We start from the raw sequence: 26,868 nt of genomic DNA on the forward strand, positions 1-26,868 counted from the left end.
GGTGGGCCGACGACCTATTGAGGTTCGCGGGGATCCGCTGGATGCAGGCAGCGCAGGACCGGTCTTTGTGGCGAGGCTTGGGGGAGGCCTATGTCCAGCAGTGGACGTCCATGGGCTGATAGAATAGAATAGAATAGTACATTTTATTATTATTATATCCTCATAATAATAAAATGAAATGAAAATCCGGAAGCCGACAACGATGTTGTTGTTGTTGTTGTTTTTAAATTAGCCAATAAGCAGGCAAAGAGCGTAACCTGTACAGCCTAGTCTGGTATGCCCATTTGTTGTGCTGAAGTCCGTAACATCGATTTTTTAATGTCAAACGTCAATTTAAAATATTTATGTATCGTAGGTTTTTGAAATGTAAGATGTTTAGCTACAAAAATAAAATTTAAAACTCTTTTTAATTAAACAATTTACCTATAATTACAATGGAGAATCGTATTACTAAGGCTTGTAACGTTTTGAACACTGAAACATTCGGTACTGTGTTCAATATCACATAAATTTTCGCGAAATATAAATTGTTGCTCTTACTAAATTCTTTTTTTTTACTTTAGAGTTATATCTTGGCACGCATATAGCTGAAAAGACATTAATAGAGCCGTTAGAGTTTCATAGGGATTATGTGTCGAAGAATTTACCCCTTATTATAAGAGGAGGGTGCGCCGATTGGCCTGCAGTTTCGAAATGGGATGTTCAATATTTTAGGTAAATATTTAAATATTTCCATTTGTTACCCGTAGTTCAACTGTTGAACCTGTTCACAGTTGCATTACAAACAATTTAATTTAAAGGATTTTATCAAAAATGCCACTTCAAGGTTCGCTAACATATTTTAAATCAGAGAGACTATGGTTCATTCGTAAATGGACAATTACTTAAACATTTGTCACACTTGCATTCTTGTCATTATTCTAAATTTAAATAATCATATTATTTTAATGGCTTGTGGCATTGTTTAGGATACAAATTGTTAAAATGAAATATTGGTGAAAAACCTGTCTGCAGACTAAATAGTACAACATAATTATAAAATTTTCAGAGAGATAATTCCAGAGAAAAAAGTGACAGTTTCAATAACACCAAATGGCTTAGCAGACGGTATCACAAGTCAGTCTGGAGTTGAATATTTTGTGATGCCGTGTGAGGAAGAAATGACAATGAGTGAGTTTTTGGATACTTTGGAAAATAAGAGGTATTTTATTGATCAAATAATATTATTTAGAAACTTTGCTTAAGAACCCTAAAACATTATTTCTTGTAATTAAGTATCTGGCAGTACAAGCTCAATAAGCATTTCAAGATGGTGGTAGGACCTCTTGTGAGTCCATATGGGTAGGTACCACAAACTTGCTTATTTCTGCAGTGAAGCAGTAATGCATTTCAGTTTGAAGGGTGGGGCAGCCGTTGTAACTATGCTCGAGACCTTAGAACTTATATCTCAAAGTAGGTGGCGCATTTACATTGTAGACGTATATGGGCTCCAGTAACCACTTAACACCAGGTGGGCTATGAGCTTGTCCACCCATCTAAGCAATAAAAAAAGATGGTATTTTATGACTGGTAGGAAATAAACGGTAGAGGGATGATCATGTGACCAATGAGACCCTGGGCATGCAGTTCCGACTTCACACGGTTAGATAAGGGCAAGAATAACAAGGTATCTTATCATGGGCATAAGAAATATCTTAAATATGTTATGATATCAATGGATCGATCATATATGCTCTAATCATAAATGTGCATGTGTTGCTACAGTTTTCATAATCAAGGTCAACAAGGCAACACAAATAAGCTAGTGGATTTCTTAGAAGAACTGAAATGGAGGTTATAGATCAGTTTCTCACATAAGCAAAAATCACATTGAGACGTTAAGTTGCAGAGAACATACTATATACAACTTGCCAAAAAGATGATTTAATTATAAGTATACTGTGGGAGATCTGTTCCAGATGTCAAGATGACATAGGTATAATGGAAATTAGTTTCATGTGCTTAATCAAGCTCATTAACATATTTATTATTATAACTGTATCATACACATATGTATACTGATACATATAGTAATCTGTAAAGATAATACTAACTTTATTTAGTGGAAAAGACTGAAATAAAGTGTATTTGTAATCTCATACATTACCTCATAACTAACCTTACTGAGCAATTTGTTGGGATACAAGGGCAAGCAATTACTCTTCCTTTCAATGTTGTTGAATGATGTTGTTTATATGAAAAGTCTTTCAGGTCAAACTTCATTACGTACATACAAAAACAAAATTCAAATTTGACTGAAGATTTCTCTGAATTGCTGGTTGATGTAAATCGTGAAATACCGTTTGCGACTAAAGCATTCAACAAGAGACCTGACGCTGTCAACTTTTGGATGGGCGATAAAAGAGCTGTTACTTCCAGTTAGTATTACTTGACATAGTCATAATAATCGTAATTTAATAAGCAAACCAAGACTTCCTATTCTTCCTCCATGGTAGGTAATATCTACAACTTATTTAAAACTTATACTGCCACTAATCGACATCTTAGTGAGGCACGTAACTGGAAAATTGTAAGCAAGATATAGCTTGAAATTATTTTGTACAGCCCCTCGCTGTGGAATAAAGGACAAGAAGATCTAGTGATATGTCTATATTGTCACAATATATTGACTATGTCTATATTGACACAATTTGTCAGGCGATGGAAATTTCTCCTGAAGTAACCATGAGGGTGTGCTGGATATAACATATTATACATTATAGATGCCATGCCTTAGCTATTCAACTCATAGTATCAAGGGGGCTAACTTCACTGTCAATTCCATGAAACAATACTTGTACATTAAAATTAAAATTCTACATTACAACATTACATTGTATGCTCAATATACATGTCCTAGCAGGGCACATGATTACAACTGTGTTCACTATTGATTTGTGTCAGTGAATTTTCTGTTCCATATCCTGAGCGTCATTAATAGAATACACATATGACTATTACTGTCTAAGATCACCCTCTCTGTTACAAAATTGAAGGCTCCAAAACAACTTAATGTTTATACTTCTGTATCAAATTATTTATCTTAAATATTTCAGTGCACAAAGATCCGTATGAGAACATTTACTGCGTGATAGACGGATACAAAGACTTCATATTAATTCCACCGACAGACCTACCATTCGTGCCGTACAAAAAGTATAAACAGGCAGAGTTCAAAAGGAACGGCTCTGATTGGGATATAGTTCCTCTTAATGACGGTGTGAACTATGAGCTGCCTTGGGTGTGTATTGGTAAGTATTCTGAACAAACAACTATATCGGTACAGCGTAGCCTGTGGTTACAACAACACAAATACTTACTATACTTACTGGTGGTAGGACCTCTTGTGAGTCCGCGCGGGTAGGTACCACCGTCCTGCCTATTTCTGCCGTGAGGCAGTAATGCGTTTCGGTTTGAAGGACGGGGCGGCCGTTATAACTATATTTGAGACCTTAGAACTTGTATCTCAAGGTGGCGCATTTACGTTGTGGATGTCTATGGGCTCCAGTAACCACTCAACACCAGGTGGACTGTGAGCTCATCCACCAATCTAAGCAATAAAAAAAAATTACTCCCATGACACTGAAGAAAAATCCTTTTAAAAAACGAAAGAGTTAAATTATAAAGGTTTATATATATATATTTACAAGAGGTCCTACCACCAGTAATTACGCAAATTATAATTTTACGGGTTTGATTTTTATTACACGATGTTATTCCTTCACCGTGGAAGTCAATCGTGAACATTTGTTGAGTACGTATTTCATTAGAAAAATTGGTACCCGCCTGCGGGATTCGAACACCGGTGCATCGCTCAACACGAATGCACCGGACGTCTTAGCCCTTAGGCCACGACGATAAAAAAAATTCTTTAAATTAACTTTTGTGAAAAATGTTTTAATTTAATACCCTACACCCTATGATTAGATACTGTCGTTACAAATGTGGCCTTATCCCCACATTTTTTTTGTATTAGCTGCCTAAGTAACATAACTATTAATTGCAGTTCCAAATAGGACCAAAACATTCGTATTTTTTAAAATAATAATAATAAAAAATATAATAAATAATAAAATAACCAATCTTTTTTCTTGAAATTTTGGGAATATTTTTACTTTTAATTAACTTTGACATGCTACTGTGTAAAAAAAATGTATGAAATATACTATGGCATGTTATTACAAAAGTTAGTGCGACTCATCACAATTCAAAAATGGTGCAAAACTAAGACAACATTTGAAAAAATTCTAAGAATTCTCTTATCAGGACATAAAAAATTGTACGAACTTTCGGCGTAGGTAGGAGAAAAATGTTATTTAGCTTAGTTTTTGAAAACTAATAGGGGTTTTCCTATCGAAGAAAAAGTTTGATGTCGGCCAATCAAACAAACAACAATAAAGAAAAAAGTCTAAAATAAAACAAAAAATTGTAAATAGATCAAAATACAAAAATATTTAATAATATATAATAAAAAATAATATAATAAATATATATATAATTTAATAATAGAAGAATAATAATAATTTAAAGAATATTTATACTATATATGTAATACTTAGGTGATGGCAAATAAAAGGCTTTATTATATTATTACATAACGTTACAGATCCAATGGACCCGGACTACGACCAATATCCCGAGTTCAAAAAAGCCCATATGTTCAAAGTCCGGCTGTACAAGGGCGACTCCTTGTACTTGCCCAGCCTCTGGTTCCACCACGTCAGGCAGAGCCACGGCTGCATCGCGGTCAACTACTGGTACGACATGGAGTTCGACGTCAAATATTGCTACTTCAAAATGCTGGAGACATTGTGCGCCAAGTATTAAACCTGTTTTTTTTTTATCTCAGCCACCGACTTCATATTAAAAAAATTTTTTTTTGTATTATACCGCAGCTGTAATTGGTACTGGTGGTAGGACCTCTTGTGAGTCCGCGCGGGTAGGCACCACCGCCCTGCTTATTTCTGCCGTGAAGCAGTAATGCGTTTCGGTTTGAAGGATGGGGCAGTCGTTGTAACTATACTTGAGACCTTAGAACTTATATCTCAAGGTGGGTGGCGCATTTACGTTGTGGATGTCTATGGGCTCCAGTAACCACTTAAGACCAGGTGTGCTGAGATATCGCCCACCCATCTATGCAAAAAAAAGAAGCAAAAGTCATGAAATCAAATGTTTTGATTTTTTTAATATTTTGATATTTTTTTTTTTTTCGGTAACCGTGAAATACTATGGTTTTGTCATCACAACAGAACATAGTAATGCTGTACGGAAACTATGTTCGAAACGAAATGAGATCATAGTCCTGTGACAATGTCATTAAAAAAAGTGTAACAAGGGAGAATTATTAAATGACAGTCGTGATATATAAGCACGTGATACGGTTACCGCCAGAGCAGCGAGATGAAAATACATTCGTAGCCACACAAAAAAAAACATAATTTTTTCCTCCTACCTACGCCGAAAGTTCGGTTTTCCTCCCGCTGTACAGGGAAGAAAGTGTAACTTTTCCGCCCTAGGTATACTGACAAGTGTCTGTCCTCACGCATCTAAAATTCTCCGCCATTGTTGTGCTCGCGTAATTTGCAATATTGTGTTTAGTGTAAAAGTGAAATAAACAAAAGGCAATAAAATTTAATAGTGAAGTATTAAACAAAGATGAGTTCATCAGACAGTTCTTATTCAATTAGTAGTAGTTTATTTAAAAATTAAAAAACAGTAAAATGGTTTTTTTATGAGTATGGGGGGCTCCGCCCCCCTACCCCGGCCAGGGCTTCGTTCCTGGACCCCGGCTCGTTACTCCACGAACTTTCGGCCTGGTAGAAGAAAAAATAGTATGTGCACCGCGGGAATAAAGTAGGACATCTCATCGCGCGTGTTTGCAATTTTACACGCGGGAGGAAATGTCCTACTTTTCTCCCCTGGTGCACAATATACTATTGGAGACTTTTTTAATCGTACAGTATAGTATGTAGTTATTTACTATAATAATATACTAAATTAATACCATAATAGTCAGATTTATCAATAAGTAATATAATTATAAATCGTAATGTACGTGCAATTTTTATTCATTATTATCACTAAGAAGAGGGGGAAACTTATGGAATAAATAAATAAAAATATGAAAGCTATTAGGTATTCTAGTCATTTTGTATGTACCTAACGTTTGCTTCCATCTTTTGAACTAATTAAAAGTAGAAAAAAAAAACATTTTAATAAAATAATTGTCAACTACAGTGTTTTATTCCTTTATTTGTAAATAACAAAATACGACTAATAATAATTTGTAGATCCATTTGATGAACGCTCTGGAAGTCGAATTTTCCATCAGCTGAATGTTCTAGAAGGTATATAACAAAAAAATATAAACATAAAAAATCTTAACATTTTAAAATCAAATTAAAAAAATACAGAACAGTAATCTATGCATCTTTACGCATTTACATAATATACCCTATGTGTATTACAGGGTGTCCCAAGTATCTTAACAATTTTAAGGGGGGGTTTTATAGCTTAAGTGCGTGGATTTGCCTGTTGTTAAGTGGTTACCGAATCGCATAGACATCTACAACGACATACCGCTGCTCACCTTAAGACATGAGTTCTGAGTCCCATTTTCACAGTACAACGACTGCCTCACGCTTCAAACCGAAACGCATTATTGCTTCACGGCAGAAATAGGCAGGGTGGTGGTACCTACTCGTGCGGACTCACAAGGCACCCTATGTGATTCGCTTGATTGTAATCCAGATTGTATTATAAGGACATAACAGCCCCACCCTTTAAAGTGGAAGGCAAAACTGTTTTACGTCAGAAATACGTGACTTTAGTGTACCTACCCGTGGAGGCTCAAAATATAGACCTTAATACGTAATGTCCAAAAGTTATTGTGGATATTTTATTTTGACTTTTTTAAAAATACATGGATGCTTCGAACTCATCGCCAACCTGGTTCGGCTTGCTCACCGGTGCTCACAGAAACCACAAGGTCACGAAATGAGGTCGAATCCTCTATTGTTTAACTTACGATGCGCCTTATCTAATCTATGCCTATTGTGTCGTATAGCACTCAAAGAATACTACTGTCCATACTCCGGTTCATTTCTTAAGGACACCCAACAGGAAGAGCATTGGTCTTATTTTGGGCACATAATACCAGTACCACATGATGACGGGGCGTCTTAGACATGACAGATACAACCAAAAATCACTTATAACACATTAGTTGGTACTACTCGTCGAACTCGACAAAGAGGTCGACGTGCAACCTAACTCATGCATCAGCCCGCTGAGTTTCTCGCCGGATCTGCTCAGCGGGTCGCGATTCTGATCCGGTAGTAGATACATTCGCGAAGCAATTGCTCTTGAGTTGTTAGCTTCGGAGGCGCTCGGGCAACTGTTAGCAAATCCCACGCCTCCTGGCTGAGCCTTTGCTCGCCCACCTGTCCTGGTGAAATTGGAAAGGCCTCAGGGCCACCAGTAATCTTTCAATCATAAAAAAAATATTCACAAAACAATAAACTAATTATGACCTAATTTATAAACTAACATCGATCCATTTACCTTCATACACTCTTTCGGATATGAAGACCTAATTTTTACTATGAAAAACATTATTTCTTACTAACCATAACGTCCGGATATATGTTAGATCTCGGGAACAAGTAACTCTTCTTGCAAACACCCCGCGGCGAACAGACACCTACCTCATTGAGGCTGACGCAAACACTGCCGGTCGGCCAAGCGCGTAATTCTCTCTTAGTGCACGCACCCTTGTGGCATAGTCTTATTGTGACATTTGCTGAATTAAAAATGAAAAAACAGTTAAAAAAACCATTGCGTAAGTCACACGCGTTGAGAATTAAGTCTTCCGTGCGCTTAGTGCGAGTTTTGGAACGTTCTCGATAGCGCAAAAAAAATCGTTTTCCTACCTATGCTGATAGCCTTGAGAGGCTATTTCAGCTTCACCCTAACGTGTAGGTGAGCTCACGGGGCTCAAACCGGAGTGATGCTAGCATTGACCCTAGCAAGAGTAGTGCTTCGCGGAATCTAGCGCAGGTACGGAAACGCGACCCACTGAGAAGATACGGCGAGAAAATACGTTGGCCGTGTCTATGGGTTAATTCGCTCGTCGAGCCGTTCGTCGCAAGCGACGGGTTCGACTAGGTCGATGACCGGTGCTTGTGTTAGCTAAAAGCACCGTTAATGGATCTGGAGGATCCGTAATGACGTGCTTTGGGCGACGTCGACTATTCACCAGTCGGTCTACAGGATCGGGTATGTAGTTTCCAGCGGCCACGACAAGAAGGTTCTCATATAATGCCGTCTTCTCAAAGTGTAGCGTAAAAGCTAACTCAAATTTGTATGGAGTTGGAACGTTTGCCAATAGGGGCGCTGAACTGCAAGTTCGCTGTTCCAAGGCTGTAAATATCTTTTCACAGGAAAATTTACTTTAATTAGCACAATATTCAAACGGCGAAAAATAACACACAGACTCGTCACAGATAGGCGCTCCGCTTATAGCGTTTATATCAATGTGTAATTTGCTAATGTGGCCTCATCAAGAATTATATTGTAGTTTTTCTTGCAATAATATGTAGTCCTTATGCGGGCTTTAGTAACAATGTGGACCATTTTGTTTACCAGACGAGCTCCCCCAAATTGTAAATGTCGCCACTCATCTTTTTTTACTGGTGGTAGGACCTCTTGTGAGTCCGCGCGGGTAGGTACCACCACCCTGCCTATTTCTGCCGTGAAGCAGTAATGCGTTTCGGTTTGAAGGACGGGGCGGCCGTTATAACTATATTTGAGACCTTAGAACTTGTATCTCAAGGTGGCGCATTTACGTTGTGGATGTCTATGGGCTCCAGTAACCACTTAACACCAGGTGGGCTGTGAGCTCGTCCAACCATCAAAGCAATAAAAAAAAAAGACAAGCGTTAAAAGACTCATAGAACCGTGAGCTTAGTGCGAGTTTTCTAACTTCTCGATCGCGTAAAAGTTAACTCAAGTATGCAGTTGGAACAGCGCCCCTGGCGGGAAACGTAGGGAAGTTGTTCCAATTCCATACAAATTTAAGTTAACTTTTACGCGATCGAGAACGTTAAAAAACGTAACTAAGCACACCGTTTACAAAGGCCGTCGTAATCTAAGCCGGCTGGTTAATATTAAAACGAGAACCCAACATTATTCTGGTCAACCTAAGTTACAAGTTGCTTCATACGTCCTGTGTAATCATCATGAGGCCATTCGTCAACCAAACTAGATGTTTCGGTCAGCGTCTCTAGTGCTGCTAGCTCCGCTCCAATACATTTCTCTGGTCTGTCTCCTTTTCTTGGTAATTTGCAGCATACACCGCACATCTTACTTTTGTATACCGTTCCGCCCTGTACAAAATGAAATCGATTTAAGAATTGGCAAAGACAAAACGGTAAAATTTTTCCAAACAATTCTATTTTTCAATTAGTTGCTGAATAGTTGTCGTGATACAAAAAAAAAAGGTTGAAAGATAATCAAGTATTTTTTGAATTACTTCAATGACAAGACTTAGTCCATTTTGTGGTAGGTACAGTTTATTTCAATTTAAGACATTTAATCATAAAATTAGCCAAGCGGTACTCATAGTGAAGGATTGTGATGATTGTATACATAGGTACACTAACTTTTGCCCGCGATTTCGTCCGCGTGAAATAGTTAAAAGCCGGCGCCTTGTAAATTATTATTACGCGCTTGATCATTAGTTTTCTGCGATGTTATTTTAAAACTGCGATGTGTGCGAAATGATGTAAAAGGCAAATTTCTTTTAAATTAAATACTTATAATTGATAACGTATGTGTTTGGAAAAGGATTAATATCATCTTTATATAAACACCTTCACAAATAATACTTTATTTTAGAACAAATTTGATTAGCAAAAGAAAGGTTATAGTGAGCCAACCTTAAAATATAGACATATGCTGTCGCGGATTTCTTTTAGAACTTTTAAAGGGGAACAATTCTGTTTTACATTATTTTAGCGAAACTTTAACCGTTTCCTCAGCGCATGCAGCGGAAAGAAAAGAACCCCGATTTTGAAACGTTCTTTATTGGTGCTCCGTTTGTATTGGTCTTCCCTCCTCCTCGCTTCGTTTTCCTCATTACTGAGGGTCGTGACTCTCCCGCTGCATCAGTTTCTCCCGTACGATTTCCCTCCATCTTCTACGATCCTTAGCTTTGTGAAGGGCATTGTGGAAGTTGATGTCCAGAGAAGATCGTATTTGGTCCGACCATCTCGTAGGATTGCGTCCTCTGGGACGTTTACCATCTACCATGTATTGGTCTTAGCGTGATGTTATATAGCCTATATCTATAGCCTTCTTCAATAAGTGGGCTATTTAACACTGAAAACTTGGGACATTGTAGGGAGCGGCTTGGCTCTGCCCCTAGCATTGATGATGTCCATGGGCGACGGTAACCACTCACCATCAGGTGGGCCGTGTGCTCGTCTGACTGAAAAACTGAAAATTTGGAATAGTAGTTCCTGAGATTAGCGCGTTCAACCAAACAAACAAACTCTTCAGCTTTATAATATTAGTACCTATAGGCTAAAATTAAACAAAACATATTCAAATTTTATTTTACCGTCCCTTTTGGTGAGCACTGACACTCCTTCAAGCCCAACAGAGCGCATTCTGAAGCGTGGCATGTTCCATCCGAGAGGCATCTGCCTCCTAGACCACAACGACAGTTCGTCGTTATGTTCGCACATGCACACTCTTGGTCTAGAGTTTTGCAGTTCTGTAAAAATATGGATGAAAAAAAAAACATGTATATACCCAAATATCAAAGACAACCATTAAAGCTTTCAATATAAATTCGTGATTGGCTTCGAAACTAATTAAGACCGGAGCTCAACCATTCCATAGCTTACTGATAGCAGTGTGCTTAGTGCGAGTTTTTTAACGCTCTCGATAGCGTAAAAGTTAGCTCATATTTGTATGGTATGGGATCGTTTGCGTACGTTTGCCGCTAGTTAAGCCAATTTTGTATGCAGTTGGAACAGCGCCCCTGCTGTTCCAACTGCATACAAAATTGGCTTAACTTTTACGCTATCGAGAACGTTAAGAAACTCGCACTAAGCACACAGATAAGCACGTATTGAAGCCCACAGATATCATATGACTTACGCTCGGATTGGAAACAGGTAGCATACTCAATTCTGCTCTCAACACCAACAAAGCTTATCCTCCCTAGCCAATGAAGTCTATAGACACCAAATATTTCCCAAAAGTGGATATTGCACCCTCCAAAACAGAAATCATGATTGAGACTATTCCATAGCAGGTCACCAACTTGCAATTACAACTACGTAGGGGGATACCTTCCACCGAGCATCTCACTTAGCAGGTTTTATTTTCTTTTTTTTATTGCTTAGATGGGTGGACGATCTCACAGCTCACCTGGTGTTAAGTGGTTACTGGAGCCCATAGACATCTATAACGTAAATGCGCTACCCACCTGATGATATAAGTTCTAAGGTCTCAGTATAGTTACAACGGCTGCCCCTTCACCCTTCAAACAGAAACGCAATACGGCTGCTTTACGCTTTCTGCTTTACGGCAGAAATAGGCAGAGTGGTGGTACCTACCCGTGCGGACTCATAAGAGGTCCTACCACCAGTAAGTTTCCAGAGCGCTATGACATGTCCTTCTTCAAACGAGGCTTGTGGAGAGTATTAAGCGGTAGGAAGGGGCTTGGCTCTGCCCCTGGCATTGCTGAAGTCCATGGGCGACGGTATCCACTCACCATCAGGTGGGCCGTATGCTCATCTGCCTACAAGGGCAATAAAAAAAACATTAAAATAGCATACTATATCATAAGACGTATTAAGTCATACTAACAATACCACTAGCAGTTAGGTCTGCGTATTCACATTTCGGCGTGCAACACAAACCCTGTGACGGATGACATGATGCAGTGGGCGCTACAGAACACCCTTCCTTGTGTAGAACACTAAGGAATTTCATTCATTATTTTATACTACCACTACTGGAGGTAGAGAGTTTTGTAGGCCCTCACATGTACGATACTGCTTCACGACAGAAACAGGCAGGGCGATGTTAGTCACCCGATCGTATTCTCCCAGAGGTAAGCATATATTATCCATATTTCCCATATATTATCCCATATATATTCCATATTATCCATATTTTTAATCAGAAATTTTAAGACTCATGAAAAATGTCTTTAAATTAAAAGATAATTTAATCGTTATTCATTTTAAAAATTTGTTCTGAAAAGATTTTTAACGTAAGTTTTGCTGAACATTCATAAAAAAAAATCATTTGCTAAACATATTTGGTTCGTTCCCTTCGTTTATATTTCGTGGTGTCGCAAAATAAAAATCGATTCCCATTCTACGTAATAACTACATACGTCAGCACGGAAATCTGATCCTTCTTCTTTGTCTCCACCTTAACCCACGAGGTGGGGTCGGCACACCGAATTTTTCTATTCCATTCTCTTCTATTAGCCGTCATCTTAACTCTCTCTTTCTCTCTCTCTCTCTCTCTCTCTCTCTCTCTCTCTCTCTCTCTCTCTCTCCCTCCCTCCCTCCCTCCCTCCCTCTCTGTCTCTCTCTCCCTCTCTCTCATATCTCACGGAAATCTGATCCGTCAAGAGGACATCGAATGTCCGTCAAACTAATAAACAGAATTTAAAGAACTAAAACAACAGACCCTTCATTGTATACTAGAGCGGCTCCTGCCCTTGACGTGCAGCACGGGTCTTTCAGACTACACCGAGACGGTAGACCGCAGTCGCAAGCTTCTCCATCCTCGACTATGCCTGATAGAACATTAAAACCCTATAAGGTTTTTATTTAATCTACTAGCTGACCCGGCAGTCTTCGTAGTGCCTCAATCAATAAATAAAAGACCCTCTGAGGCTGTTTGAAGTTTTTGTATAAAATAAACTTAAAACAAACAAAAGGAACCCGTCCGACAGGGGGACACATCAAAGGAAAAACAAAAATGCTATTTTTATTTAATTCCGAGCATTTTCATATTTATTTACCTTTTAAACCTTTACCGGACTTCTACAAATAATTGAAGACCAAAATTAGCCAAATCCGCTCTCGAGTTTTAGCGAGACTAACGAACAGCAATTTATTTTTATATATATACTAGCTGTACTCGTCCGCTTCGCTGGGTATTTAAAATTAACATTATTATTTGTCACCCCCACAAAGATTTTCATTATTAACGCCCCCGTAACTGGTGTAGGGAGTCCAACACTCATACAAATATTAGCCTATCCATTAAGTACATGTGTTTTCTACATGCATACGAAGTTTCAAATCCCACCCCTCCTGGCTGAGCCTTTGCTCGCCCACCTGTCCTGGTGAAACTGGAAAGGCCTTCGGGCCACCAGTAATCTCTCAATCATAAAAAAAAAACCAAGTTTCAAGTCAATCGGATGCATGGTTCAGTAGTTAGAACGGAACATTCGTAAAAACCACTGTAGATTTATATATTAGTATAGATAGATATTGCAGGGGGCGTACGATCTCACGACTGTCAAGTAACTACTAGAGTCCATAGACATCACGACTTGTGAGCCGTCACTAACCGTGAGAAACATGTCCGTTCCGTGGTTCAAATCGAAACGCGTTACTGTTTAGCAGTTTTTCTGATCAGGCAATTGAACCGAACTTGGTGTTCGCGTCTACGGGGCGTGCTGGGTATGTGAGACTTGATAGTCTGTAGACCTATTTGGTACCTTTTTTGGTATCTGTTAGGTGATGCGCGAGGTATGTGGTACTCGGCGGCCAAAGCTCTTAGATGCCCACCCTCTAAACGACTCATCTGCACTCACGTCCGACGCCCAATTCACACTCGGGAAAAGTAGTGGGAATTTCGTGGTCAACAACCCAAGAATGGTTGTAACTCGTGCGGGCTCACCTTACGACCACCAGTAATTATGCATATTCATAATATATTTTGTTTTCTTTGAGAAAGGGATTGCTTTGAGACAAGACCTATGTATACTATTTTGCGTTAACGATGTAAGTAGTCTGTCTACAATAAACTGTGTTTTTTATTTTTATTTTATTGCTTAGAAAGGTGGACGAGCTCACATCCCACCTAGTGTTAAGTGGTTACTGGAGCACATAGACATCTACAACTTAAATGCGCCACCCACCTTGAGATATTAGTTGTAAGGTCTCAGTTTAGTTACAACGGCTGCCTCACCCTTAAAACCGAAACGCATTACTGCTTCACGGCAGAAATAGGCAGGGTGGTGGTGCCACCCGTCTGGACTCACAAGAGGTCCTACCACCAGTATAAGCATATTCTGTATATATCTGTACTTCGAATATCCCGCCAAATATGTCCTCAGACGATTCATGATGGATTCCACGTTATGTACTGTTATACCGGTATGAGCAAAGCCACCTGTTATCAAATAGCCAATGTCTGGCGCACAGCCAAGTCGCTGCCTAGCGCTCCGCAAGCCTCGTTTGAAGAAGGACACGCTCACTTACCATTACCACAAAACGGCCTATCTTCCTCTACCAAGCAATAACTCATTCCACTTAAAGTAGACGCTATGAGTCGTTTACTGCAGAGGGAGAATTCAAAGTTTCTTCCGTTGTCACCGGCCGTCGACTGCGAGCCCATGAGGTAACCACGGCATTCTGGATTCGGGAAGTTGTCGTCGTGATGTGCGCCGAAACTATGGCCTGGACGTTGAACGCGAATTACTTCAATTGACTAATACCACATGAGAGGTCATTTGCCAACGCAAAACAACTACACGCCTTATTGTCATAAAAACAAAAAACAAATTCAGCATCACATAATATAAATCAACATACTTCTTCACTAATGTCAATAGAAAACAATAATTACATACGAAACAAGGTATAAGCAATTATCATTTTATAAGTTTTATCGAAGCCGCATTCTATGGCGAGAAAAACTCGGCACACGCAATCCCTGATCGCACAAGATGTGTTTTTATTGTTTGTATTACATTGCGTGCAATGCAAACATTGGTTTATTAAATTTGTTAAGCAGTATAATAAACGGACCTTAAAGCCTTCCCGTCAATTTTATTAACAAGGAGGGAAAGCATATTGGCATTACACAAGCGAGAGAGTGGTAAGACCTCTTGTGAGTCCGCGCGGGTAGGTACCACCACCCAGCCTATTTATGCCGTGAAGCAGTAATGCGTTTCGGTTTGAAGGGTGGAGCAGCCGTTGTAATTATATTGAGACCTTAGAACTTATATCTCAAGGTGGGTGGCCCATTTACGTTGTAAATGTCTATGGGATCCAGTAACCACTTAACGCCAGGTGGGCTTTGAGCTCGTCCACCCATCTAAGAAAAAAAAGGTAAGTACAACCCAGACAACGACTATTAAAATATGCAAGAATAATAAATAAATAAACTTATTTAACACAATTCAAGAGATATGATCAAAAGTTTTTTAAAAATGTACCAGTTTTCTGATGATAATCCGTATTGTATGTCCGCATGAGTTTCTATCCTGTTTATTATTGCCGCGAATCATGCATTCCAGTTTGAAGAGTCGTGCAGCAATTATACAATACAATTGTAACTACGACCCTATGTCTTCCAAGTTAGAGGCCACATTCTATCGGTCTACGGCTTGCAATAGCCCATTAACAGCAGATGAGTCGAGAACTTATTCATCTATGAAAACAATCAAAATATTTATATATAGCAGCGGTGGTTCCTTCGACGTGGTGGTTGTTAAGTGGATCTTACGATTTTTTTAATCTTCATTTGACTTTATTATTAGTGCCAGTTTTCTAATAACCTTCTAATACTATCTGTACACGTCCTCTCTCACCCATCTCATGAGCCAGCGTCAAAGCTACAATTCGTTCAGGAATGCGTCCAGACTCTTCGGTGCAGTGCGATATAGCGAGCGTGTTGAAGGACCGACCGTATGCGCGTCGATCGCATAGACCCCCTGCGGCACCGCCCATGCCACCTCCGAGCGATGTGAAGCTACATGATAAATTATATTCATATTATATTACATAACTATACTATCTATACTAATATTATAAAGAGGAAAGATTTGTTTTTTTGTTTATATTGAATAGGCTCCGAAACCACGGAACCGATTTAAAAATTCTTTCACCGTTTGCAAGCTACATTATTCCCGAGCGACATAGGCTAATTTTTTATTTTTTTTATTTATTTATTTAATTTACTTCAGATTTTACATCCATATTACACGTCTTAATTACATTGCATTAACATTTCATTTATACTAAAATTAAATAAAAATAATAAGTAATCTCGGACTAAAACAAAAACAATAATAATAATAATAAAAACAAAAAATCAAATAATAATAATAATAATAAAACAAAAACTCTAAATTAATAATAATAAAACAAAAACTCTAAATTAACATGAAAACTACCATAACCTAAAGGCTGGTTTGGATCCAGAGTGCTCAAAATGCACACGTGTCCAGTGTTGCATTATTGGGCAGTCCAGATCCATCCGTGAGGCGAACAGCCGTAGGTAGCGGTTGCGACTGACCCGCACACGGCGAATTAGGGAAGCAATTCGCTTACGAATGATTGCTGCGAAGCTATCTATTCGCGCATCCGCAAACATCCCCGACGCACTGCAGTGACGCGGCAGCCACATCAGCGCTCTGAAAGCGTTATTATACTGGACACGCAGGGTGCTGTAAGATTTCTTGGTATACTTAACCCATAGGCTGCACGTGTAGAAAGACTGGCAGTATGCTCTAAAAAGAGTAGCTTTCACCTCTGCAGTACACCGCGCGAACCTACGGGCCAGCATATTACCCCTGATTGACAACGCCCTGCGCTCCCTGTCCATGTCTATATCGTCTGCAAGCGTCTCAGTGACCCAGTGACCCAGATACTTGAATTGTGATACTTGTTTAAGGACACTGCCGTTGAGTATGACTGATGGGACAGTTTCGTAGGTTTTTCTGCCTGATTTAAATACCATCAGTTCGCTTTTAACGGCATTATATCTGAGCCCATGTTCCTCCGCATAACACTCGCATATCCTAATCAGCTTTCTGAGAGCCCTGATCGATGGGCTCAGCAACACCATGTCGTCTGCATAACTGATATTATTAACACACACACCATCAATGGAACATCCGACATTGGAATTGCTGAGCCCACGAATCAGGCGGTCAATGTATAGGTTAAAAAGGCTTGGCGATGACAAGCCACCCTGTCTTACCCCACAATCCAGCCTATACATATCCGACTGCGACCCCGACCACTTCACAAAGTTGCTCTGATTACCATACCAGTATCTCAAGAGAGAAACAAACTCATGAGGCAAGTCTGTATCATTCGACAACTTATGCCACAACCTGTCATACGCCACAAGATCAAACGCTTTGGATAAGTCTAAAAAACAGGCGTATACAGGAGTGCCTCTGTCTGTGTAGTACTGGACGGTATGCTTGAGATTCAGTATAGCCGTTTCAGTCGAGAGTCCAGGTCGAAAGCCGAACTGGGCATCATGCAGCTTTACGTGTCTTCGTAACTGAATATCAATTATACCATCCAGTACTTTAGCGATGACTGTTGCGAGTGATATAGGTCTGTAGTTACCTAAACTGGATACATCCCCGGTTTTATTCTTAACTATCGGAACAACTACGGTCTTCATCATCGCTTTAGGCAAATATGAATGGCCTACACAGAAAGTGAACAACATGGCAAGCACTCTGGGCAAGTGAACACCTGCGTATTGTAGATGCTCAATACTCAATGAGTCATGACCAGGCGATTTTCCTCGCTTCATGTCACTCACCACCCGTGCAACCTGTTTCGCCGTGATTCGCGTAATTGGTTCCCCAAGCCGAATATCACTCGCACCAGCATTCGCTGTTACCAATGGAGACTTCACTCTAAAATGTTCCCTAAATGCATTGGCAATCTGACCGGAGTCGCTTATACCCTCAACGCTCCCTGGGACACTCGGCTTCGGATTCAACTTATTTGTTTCCTTCCAAAATTTCGAAAAATCTTTTGCTGAATGTTTTGTAGCAAGTATATCCATTTTAATTTGAGTCTGGTTCTTTTTGCACCACTTTACTTTGTCTTTAAAAGTTCTCCGTGCTTCCCGCATTTGCTGATACGCGTGACCAGATTTCGGTTTTCCAAGTGCGATCCAATTATGAAATCGAAGCCGAGCCTCCCTATGTGCATCTTTACAATGTTTGTTCCAACCCATAACATACATATTTCTCTTACGTCTGCGCTTCAAATTATAACTTGTGGAACATTCCGCAGCAGCACTACGAAGTGTGCTTACTATTTTATCGTACATTTTATCGATAATCAGTCTATGTTCTAAGTTATTACAAGCTATATCTCCACACTTTTGCATATTGTTTGGAAAATCTATATCTTGCAAATTAGCCGAACAAACTTCCCAATATTGATTAATCTGGGCCCTATCTCTGTCACCCCAAGTAGCACTATCAGGCACATAGCCTTGTTGTGCAAACTTGGGCACTAAAACTTGAAGATCACAGACCAATTCGACCGCGAAATGATCAGACCACGATACTTCGTATCTTATATTTACGCTGCTAACGCTTTTTGTAGCGACCTCAGTCGTGATTATGTGGTCTAACCATGACGTAGTTCCCCACGCGTCACTCAAATAAGTGTATGAATTTGAAAGTACACCCAAACGTTCCACGTCAACGCATGTCCATTTTTGTTCAACACAAAAGTCAAGAAGTTCCGTACCAAACAGTGAACCCGGGTGTGCGTTAAAATCACCCAGTATATACGCAGAATCTACACTACAAGTTTCTATAACAGCATTTATCTCTGCAAGGCAGTCTATGAACTCGTCTAGATTATTCGCGCTGTCCGTCGGCATATAAACAGAAAAAACAAGAAACTCACGTTCATCAAGAGTCACTTTAACTGCCGCAATACGTGAGTTTACACAGTCAATCACCGATACCGCGTGAAAAATATTTCTACGCCATAAAATTCCAAGTCCACCGTGGCTTCGACCCTTCAGTGGTCCGGCTGTAACGTCCACTGAAGATTTTCCGATGTATGCGAAATCCTGATGAATATTTCCAAGATACGGGACTTCATCCGGAAGCAACCATGTCTCTTGCAGTGCTAAGAAGTCCGCCGTTTGACACAGTGTTCTCACGTAGTCAACGGCGCTTATTAGTGAGTGACAGTTAAAACTAACAAATTTAATTTTATTTATTTTTCTGTGTGTGTTCAGATTCATAATTGTGTTTAAAGTTAACAAATTTTCTCACAGCCACTCCTTCTGGCCATAAGGCGTTGTCTAGAAACAGCGTTAATTTCGCATTAGGTACAAGCATTTTATATGCGCTGTACTGCCTCGGTACTTTAGATTTTATTTTGTGTAAGATGACACGAACTTGCGTTTTGTTATAAATATAATCTACAATGTCATTTTCTGATGTAGTCTTGTCAACATTATTGACAAACAAAGGCACGCGAATATCTGCCGCTTTAAATTTCTGATCTGCACTATTACGCGCCTTGCCCTCCACAGTACTAAATCGGTTTCTATATCTCTTTCGCTGTGCCAAAATCCACTGTTCGTTCGGTTCCTCAGCCTTCCATTCTCCTTCTACAGTTACAACCTTCGCCAACAACTTATTTGTCGAACCGACGCCATTCGGCTCTGGCGTAGATGCCGCCTTATGCGAGTATTGCATGCACGAGCCGCGTTCTGCAGCGGGGTCCACCGTCTGCGCAGGCGCAAACGTATTCCCGTTCAAAGCCGCAGTACTGAAGTTTCCGACGACGAACTCCACGCGCCGATCGCCAGTATCGAGGCCAGTGGCGGCGGCCGTGGCGGTGGCGGAGGAGCGCTCATGCTCATGATTTGCAATGCTTACCTCCGCGTGAGAACAATAAGGTGGCTCGATCGGGCTACTGTCTAAGTAATAACTATTCGTTAGTATACCCCCGCCTCTCTTTGTATTAATGTGACCCTCGGTGTTATGTATATCGAAGTTATTATTCACTAAATATGCACTTTTCAGATTATAAAGTTCATTTTTTATTTCATTTAACTTATCCTCCGTTACATATGATTCCTTAATTGTTTGTATCTCCTTTTGGATGACGAGTATGTCTTTTAAAAGCTTAGTCGCGTCGAGATGATCAAAATGTACAGGCGGTAACTTTTGCAAATCTCTAGCCACAAAAGTTGGAGTTAATTCCGGGTCAGTTTCTTTAAAAAGACTGATAACATCAAAAAGATCGCGATGCATTCGGCCTTCCCTTCTACGTGTTCTCTTTCGTTTTGAAGTCGTCACAGATTCAAACAAAAGGCTTTTAGCATTTTCAATTTCTTCCACGGAGAAAGACGTTGAACATATACGCACCAAACTGTCTTCACTCATCACATCTATTTTATTTTGTATGAAAGCAAGCACTTCACAAATCACGATGTTGCAATTACTACATTTTAAAATGCGGGTCGTCATCTTTGTGCGATGAGTCACTAGACAACAACAACAACGATGCGTACACTCGCTGTCGCTAACGAGACCGGATTGATAAATATAAAAATATTTAAAAAAATAATTAGGTATCTGTGTTTTAAAAACGCCCCTTAGCTCCAGAACCCAGTTCCCTTCAAATAGAACCGTCTTACACTTACCGTTTCTATTACTGATAATCCAGAGAGCCTTACCTCAATCCAAGTGTTTTGTTCTGGAACGTGTACCCCGAGAAGGCGACACCAAGGCACACTTCGGACAGCCGGCGTAGTCGCGCGAATCGCGTCAGATATGCGCGACCGTCCACCGCTGGTCCGGTCCTCAGATCACCGAACACGCGCATGTTTGTCTCGTTCGAAGTCAGCACTAAGATGTACTTAACCGAAAAACCTGAAGCAAACATTAAATACTTTTACTGGTGGTAGAACCTCTTGTGAGTCCGCGCGGGTAGGTACCACCACCCTGCCTATTTCTACCGTGAAGCCGTAATGCGTTTCGATTTGAAGGGTGCGGCAGCCGTTGTAACTATACTTGAGTCCTTAAACCTTATATCTCAAGGTAGGTGGCGCATTTACGTCATAAATGTCTATGGGCTCCAGTAACCACTTAACACCAGGTGGGCTGTGAGCTAGTCCACCCATCGAGCAATAAAAAAAAATGTTCCCCTAACAGGCAGAACTTCTCAAAGGCTAGCCCTTAATGTCGAAGCCGTCAGAAAATGTATGAATAAATGTGTCATTAAAACGTGATACTGTTATTAACCCTTCAATTGGTGTAACCAATGCGTTGGTCTGACCAGATTAGCACCACACTTGAATCCATGGTCCACGATGCTCTTTGAGTAGATCAAAACAGGATGGCATAATATCATGATGACGAAAGTCACGGATAGCGGTCACTACCCTCAGACGAAAACAGCACGACTGAAGGAGAGAGAATGGCTATCCCACCCTTCAAATCGAGAACACTTTTTTTTTTATTACTTAGATAGGTGGACGAGCTCACAGTCCACCTGGTGTTAAGTGGTTACTGGAACCCATAGACAACGTAAATGCGCCACCCACCTTGGCAGATAAAAGTTCTAAGATCTCAAGTATAGTTATGTACCTACATGTCTATTTAGCGGTAGAAACAATGAGGATGGTAGTGCCTGCAACCAATAATTACGTAAATTAAAAGTTTATTACTCTATGTTATTAGAGAGAACGCGTGAGGATTCGTATCAAGGTGTATCTTCTTCTTTTTCTTTCTTTCCTATTACCCTCTGCTGGGGTGTAGGGCTCGAATCAAATTCTTCCATTTGCATCCATCTTGGGCATTCTGTTCTACCTCCTCCCACGTCTTGCCCAAGATGAATACCATCACTACATAGTATAAAACAAAGTCGCTTTATCTGTCTCTATATCCCTATGTATGCTTAAATCTTTAAAACTACGCAACGGATTTTGATGCGGTTTTTCTAAATAGATAGAGTGATTGAAGAGGAAGGTTTATATGTATAATAACATCAATTAAATAGTGGAGAAATCAATAATAAATTATAGTTTCCGAAGCGAAGCGAGGGCGGGTCGCTAGTTTAAAATATTTTATTATTATTTTTTCTGTCGCACCTATATTATCAGGCATTCCGTCTTCATCAAAATCAGCATTTCTGAATATAATATCGGCCTGAGCTATGGCGTGCATCATTTTCATCACGGCATGCCGAAGACTTGAGTTCGCGTCCTTTTCGAAATAGTCTATATCGGCCAATAGCAGTAAATCGCAGATTCTGGCAGTAGCGATGCCAGGAGAACGCTTGTGCTCCTCTATTTTAAATGGAAAATACGGAAAGAGATTCATGTCCATCTGGAAAAAAAAAAAGGAAATTTAAGTTACGCCTTGGTCGTCCACGAAGACTGGAAGACATTCGAAACGGAAAAACTGAAAATAATAAAAGGGAAAATATACAGTAAAAGTAGCACTAATAATTTCGAACCGGTCATATTAAGCAAAATATACGTATGGAACACTCCGAAAAAAAAAAGATTTCTCTTATTTTGCGCATTCTCCGCAGATTACAAACTGAAGATTTGTAATTAAAACTTTAAAATTAAATTACAAAAATAAAATAAATTCATTAATTTAATGAAAATATTCATAAATAGCTGACCCAGCAGAGTTTGTAGTGCCTCAATCGATAAATAAAAGACCTAAACTTTTGTATAAAATAAACTTAAAACAAACAAAAGGAATCCGTCCGACTGGGGACACATCAAAGGAAAAACAAAATTGTTATTTTTATTTACTTCCGAGCATTTTCATATTTATCTACCTTTTAAACCTTCCCTGGACTTTCACAAATAAATTAAGACCAAAATTAGCCAAATCGGTCCAGCCGTTCTCGAGCTTTAGCGAGACTAACGAACATCAATTCATTTTTATATATATAGATATATTAATCGACAGTCGCTTGTCGTATATAAATCTTTCCAAATGCCTTTAAATTCAAAAATATTGCTTTCGTCCATTTTCAACACCTAAATATTTATTTGTATATAACCTTAAACGGTTCAGCAAATTTAACCTAACAATAAACTGTCTGAGTGTCTTCTGAGTTGTCAAAACGATTTAAGAAAAAATTAACTTAAGACAAACAATGACATTGCTTTAAAAAAAAAACCAATATTTTTTTTTAAAAACTTTTTACACACCATGTTCTTTCAAACTCCTTCTTTTTCGTTCCAAAACAGCTAGAAAACTACGGAGTATAAATATTCACCTGTTCATCACCTGTGAGTAACGTCGGATCCTGGGGGCTGGCATACTGTCGTTCTCAAACGCACCAAACGCTTTAGAAACGTCATCTGCGCCGTATGGATCAGCGTGGAGGGTCTTATTACCTAAAGTTTATTTATTTATTTACAAAGACAACAAACAACCAAATAAACTAATAATAAAAACAAGGCATCGCCTATCTCTTTTCGAAGCCTCTCGAACAATAATAGAGAATGATAACTGTACCGTAAATATTATTTCCTTATATTCGATACCTCCTTAATAGTCCGGAAAACAAGGAAGAGCAGAGTTTTTGACCATTCTGTGAGTTTCTTTGGAATACGGTACTGAACTACGAATCAATCAATCAATTGAGCTTACTCTAAGCCCCATGCTATTAATATGTTAGTATATTTATCTAGTAGGAAAGTACCCCCTACTAGATATATACTAGTAGACAGCGTGGCATTTTAGAGGTCCATGAGCAACAACAACCACTGACCATCAAGTGGGTCGTATGCTCGTTCTCCCTATAAAGGCAATAAAAAACCTTGGCATTTGTTGAAAACAAAATAATCACACGTTTTCATTCAAATTACTATGAACAGAACCATCCATACCCAAATGAAGGACTCCATAGAACTCGTGGTCCTCACCGATGTATCCCTCGGCGGAACCCGTGGCCGGATCCTCGATGGGAAAACCATAAGCCATGCTGAAGTTATTAAGTGGAAATGCTCTTATAATATTCTTGTCATCTGGAATGTCGGGATCGAGAAGCACTGCAGCATTTTCATTTGTCAAGATGAAAGAGTCTGAAAATTATGTAATTAAATTATTCATTCGAGAATTCGCACCATTATTTCGTTTATATAATACGATTTAGTTATCTGTAGGCTATTATTTATTACAGGCAATCAAAGCCACGATGTGTGGAAATCAGACACATTTGAAAATGCATTTTAAGATAAATAGATTTGAGAGAACTGTTTGTGAGTGCGCCCTGGTAAGTAGTACCTACTTCCATTCTGTCTTATTAAAGCGCTCATGGTCCAATTAGATATTCAATCAACTCATTAAAAATAGATATATCACAGCGTGCACGATGCCCGCGATAAGTCGAAACCACAATCAAAGTGCAATGGGAAAATAATGTTTTGGACAGTAAAATAATATTTTTAATCCGGGCTTCTCTAAAATTCACTTTCTTTGTCCACTGCAATGAAAGAAGGATCTTGTCGAATTTATTATTGGTGGTAGTATATACGGAAGTGAGGAAGGTTTTGCGGTACTGACAAAACACAAAATATAATATGTATATCTATTGTTCATATCCAATTAATGTTCCGGAATAAAATTATGATTTCTATAAACCTTAAAATCACAATTGATATTTTTTCCTCGCTAATTCGCTTTAAATTAAACACTTCTACTATTAGTAACAAAAATAGACCTATAGCTCCATTCTTCAAGCATAAGAAGTGACTTTCGTTTACAAATTTTCCTAATATCAACATGTGACCATACGCGCTGCAGATTTGTTGCCCAATTTCATATTGATCTAATAAATCCATGCATAGAACTTCTGAAATGAAAAACAACTGAAGGAAACTATTTGTTATCATGACGAACGGTATTATAAATGATTTTTTTTATCTATGAACAACAGCGAAGTATTTAATAATACGAAATTTAATGAAGACACTTTAATAATTTTGAGTGATATATTTTGTTATTAGACGTCTGTCATCTTCTTGAAAGAATTTACGATTTTGACGATTTCAGCGTAATAAATATTCCTTCTATATCGAAAGAGGTTTTAGAAACAGCCGTATCTTGTACTACAATTCTGTTGCGTTAGGTAATGTAAAGATTTAGTGAGAAATAAAATAAAATGTAAGTAAAAATAAGCAAAGGTAAATACGCAGTACTAGTCTACCCATAAACATAACTCTTTAGAACTTTAATTAGTATTTACGAGAATTGCTCGCGGCAAAAGTAGCTTGAATCCAGTTTATTTGAATAATTTCTTCTATTTTAAGCTCAGAAAATGTATTCACTGGAAGGCGAAACCTTAATAATATCGTGGGTGAAGTTGTATTTATAGCCTAGTAATTCTTTAGCATCGTAAATTTTTCATTATGGTTTTTTTTGTCAACGTAATGAAAATTAATTCCTTAAGACGATAGTTCATCGTTGATGTTACGCATCTTCTTGTGAAATATAAAAACACTAAATTTTGTACTTTTCTCTGTTGTGTGTGTCCTCTTGGCGCCCGACGATTGATTCTGTCACTTCAGGTTTTTTTCTTTTCTTACCTAAGCTTGTATTTGTAGTAATAGGTAAGTACAAGTACTACTTTGTACTTGTACTTAACTAGTAGGTGAGCTCACGGGGCTCAAACCTGACGACGTTGTTAACAGAACCCTAGCAAGAGCCGTGCTTCGCAGAATCTACCACCGAATCGGAAACGCGGCCCACTGAGAAGATCTGGCGATGGGTTAATTTACTCGTCGAGCCTTTCGTCGCAAGCGACCGGTTCGACGAGAACGATGACCGGTGCTTGAGGTACCTAAAAGCACCGTTAGTGGATCGGGAGGATCCGAAATGACGTCACTTCAGGGAATGTTTCCTTTCTTTTGCTAGGATACTGCTGAACCCACAGTCGCTCTCTGCCCCACATCGGATGGCCAGCGTCGTATCCTCGAAACAGTGCAGGGGGGTCAAGCGATTTATGCAGTAAAGTTATGGGAAGGTATCGGAAGAGATGCACAACACCCTAAATGCATCACCTAGTTTTGGCTCTGCCGAAGTTCGAATGTTGGTACAGTTTTAGTTGGTTCAACTCGAAAAGGCTCTGATGAGCGCCATTACTCGTGTCCGGAAATCAGGCGATTCCTTCTCGCCATAAAAGGAATGCCTTAACGTACGACATGATCAACCAGTACGTTTATATATCATTTAATACTAGCTGACCCGGCAGACTTCGTAGTGCCTCAATCGATAAATATAAGACACATCAAGGGGACACATCAAAGCAAAAATAAAATGGTTTGTTTTTATATAATTCCGAGGTTTTTTTTACATTTTTTCACCTTTTAAACCTTCCCTGGACTTCCACGAATAATTCAAGACCAAAATTAGCCAAATCGGTCCGGCCGTTCTCGAGTTTTAGCGAGACTAACGAACAGCAATTCATTTTTATATATAGAGATTATCACAAGTCAAAACGAAGCGGTATTCGCTAGTATACATACCTGTAGGTAAATAGTACCGTAAGTTCTGAGGAATGCCGATACCGACAGATTTACTTACTTAAACAAATTTGCTTTTAATGAAATGGCTCAATTACCAAAATGGAACTACTTTAGAATCTTCAGACAGCGAGATTTTTCTAGCCTCTAAGTAATTAAGTTATTCAAATTTGGGAAAGAACAATTGTTTAGAATGATTAGATTACTTTTTTTTTAAACGATAAACAAAAATGACGGCTTACTTCTCATTTCCAAGCTAACAAAGGCGAAATTGAA

The 26,868-nt window shown here is 39.1% G+C and overlaps 3 protein-coding genes across 3 annotated transcripts; 1 reads left to right on the top strand and 2 right to left on the bottom strand.

The window, feature by feature from the left end:
- Positions 1 to 319: 319 nt before the first annotated feature.
- LOC149500578 (bifunctional peptidase and (3S)-lysyl hydroxylase JMJD7-like) lies at positions 320 to 6,273 on the top strand. The gene is made up of 6 exons (XM_089736152.1): positions 320 to 486; positions 564 to 714; positions 1,049 to 1,201; positions 2,251 to 2,417; positions 3,096 to 3,290; positions 4,646 to 6,273. The coding sequence occupies exons 1-6, from the start codon at positions 435 to 437 to the stop codon at positions 4,864 to 4,866; spliced, it is 939 nt and encodes a 312-aa protein (XP_089592278.1). The 5' UTR covers positions 320 to 434; the 3' UTR covers positions 4,867 to 6,273.
- On the bottom strand, positions 6,258 to 25,389 carry LOC114245089 (disintegrin and metalloproteinase domain-containing protein 10). The gene is made up of 13 exons (XM_028177097.2): positions 24,792 to 25,389; positions 23,959 to 24,153; positions 23,354 to 23,463; positions 22,192 to 22,429; positions 20,776 to 20,971; positions 15,899 to 16,059; positions 14,565 to 14,762; positions 12,757 to 12,865; positions 11,920 to 12,031; positions 10,661 to 10,816; positions 9,263 to 9,425; positions 7,668 to 7,840; positions 6,258 to 6,379 (listed from the first exon to the last, which is right to left on the bottom strand). Exons 1-13 carry the CDS (start codon positions 24,961 to 24,963, stop codon positions 6,281 to 6,283), a joined length of 2,082 nt encoding a protein of 693 aa, XP_028032898.2. The 5' UTR covers positions 24,964 to 25,389; the 3' UTR covers positions 6,258 to 6,280.
- Positions 19,357 to 20,633, bottom strand: LOC149500579 (uncharacterized). The gene is made up of 2 exons (XM_089736155.1): positions 19,421 to 20,633; positions 19,357 to 19,389 (listed from the first exon to the last, which is right to left on the bottom strand). The coding sequence occupies exons 1-2, from the start codon at positions 20,564 to 20,566 to the stop codon at positions 19,357 to 19,359; spliced, it is 1,179 nt and encodes a 392-aa protein (XP_089592281.1). The 5' UTR covers positions 20,567 to 20,633.
- Positions 25,390 to 26,868: the final 1,479 nt, after the last annotated feature.

The sequence above is a fragment of the Bombyx mandarina genome, chromosome 20 (assembly GCF_030267445.1).
Source record: "Bombyx mandarina strain Sakado chromosome 20, ASM3026744v2".
In the NCBI taxonomy this organism is placed as follows: domain Eukaryota; kingdom Metazoa; phylum Arthropoda; class Insecta; order Lepidoptera; family Bombycidae; genus Bombyx; species Bombyx mandarina.

Coding starts and splice junctions, on each gene's coding strand:
- LOC149500578 (XM_089736152.1), top strand. CDS start 435: ATGGAGAATCGTATTACTAAGGCTTGTAACGTTTTGAACACTGAAACA. Junction 487..563: donor TTTGAACACTGAAACATTCG/GTACTGTGTTCA, acceptor TTTTTACTTTAG/AGTTATATCTTGGCACGCAT. Junction 715..1,048: donor TGGGATGTTCAATATTTTAG/GTAAATATTTAA, acceptor TAAAATTTTCAG/AGAGATAATTCCAGAGAAAA.
- LOC114245089 (XM_028177097.2), bottom strand. CDS start 24,963: ATGATAACAAATAGTTTCCTTCAGTTGTTTTTCATTTCAGAAGTTCTA. Junction 24,154..24,791: donor CTTGAAGAATGGAGCTATAG/GTCTATTTTTGT, acceptor CATAATTTTCAG/ACTCTTTCATCTTGACAAAT. Junction 6,380..7,667: donor ACATATATCCGGACGTTATG/GTTAGTAAGAAA, acceptor TATACCTTCTAG/AACATTCAGCTGATGGAAAA.
- LOC149500579 (XM_089736155.1), bottom strand. CDS start 20,566: ATGACGACCCGCATTTTAAAATGTAGTAATTGCAACATCGTGATTTGT. Junction 19,390..19,420: donor ACAGCGCATATAAAATGCTT/GTACCTAATGCG, acceptor CGCTGTTTCTAG/ACAACGCCTTATGGCCAGAA.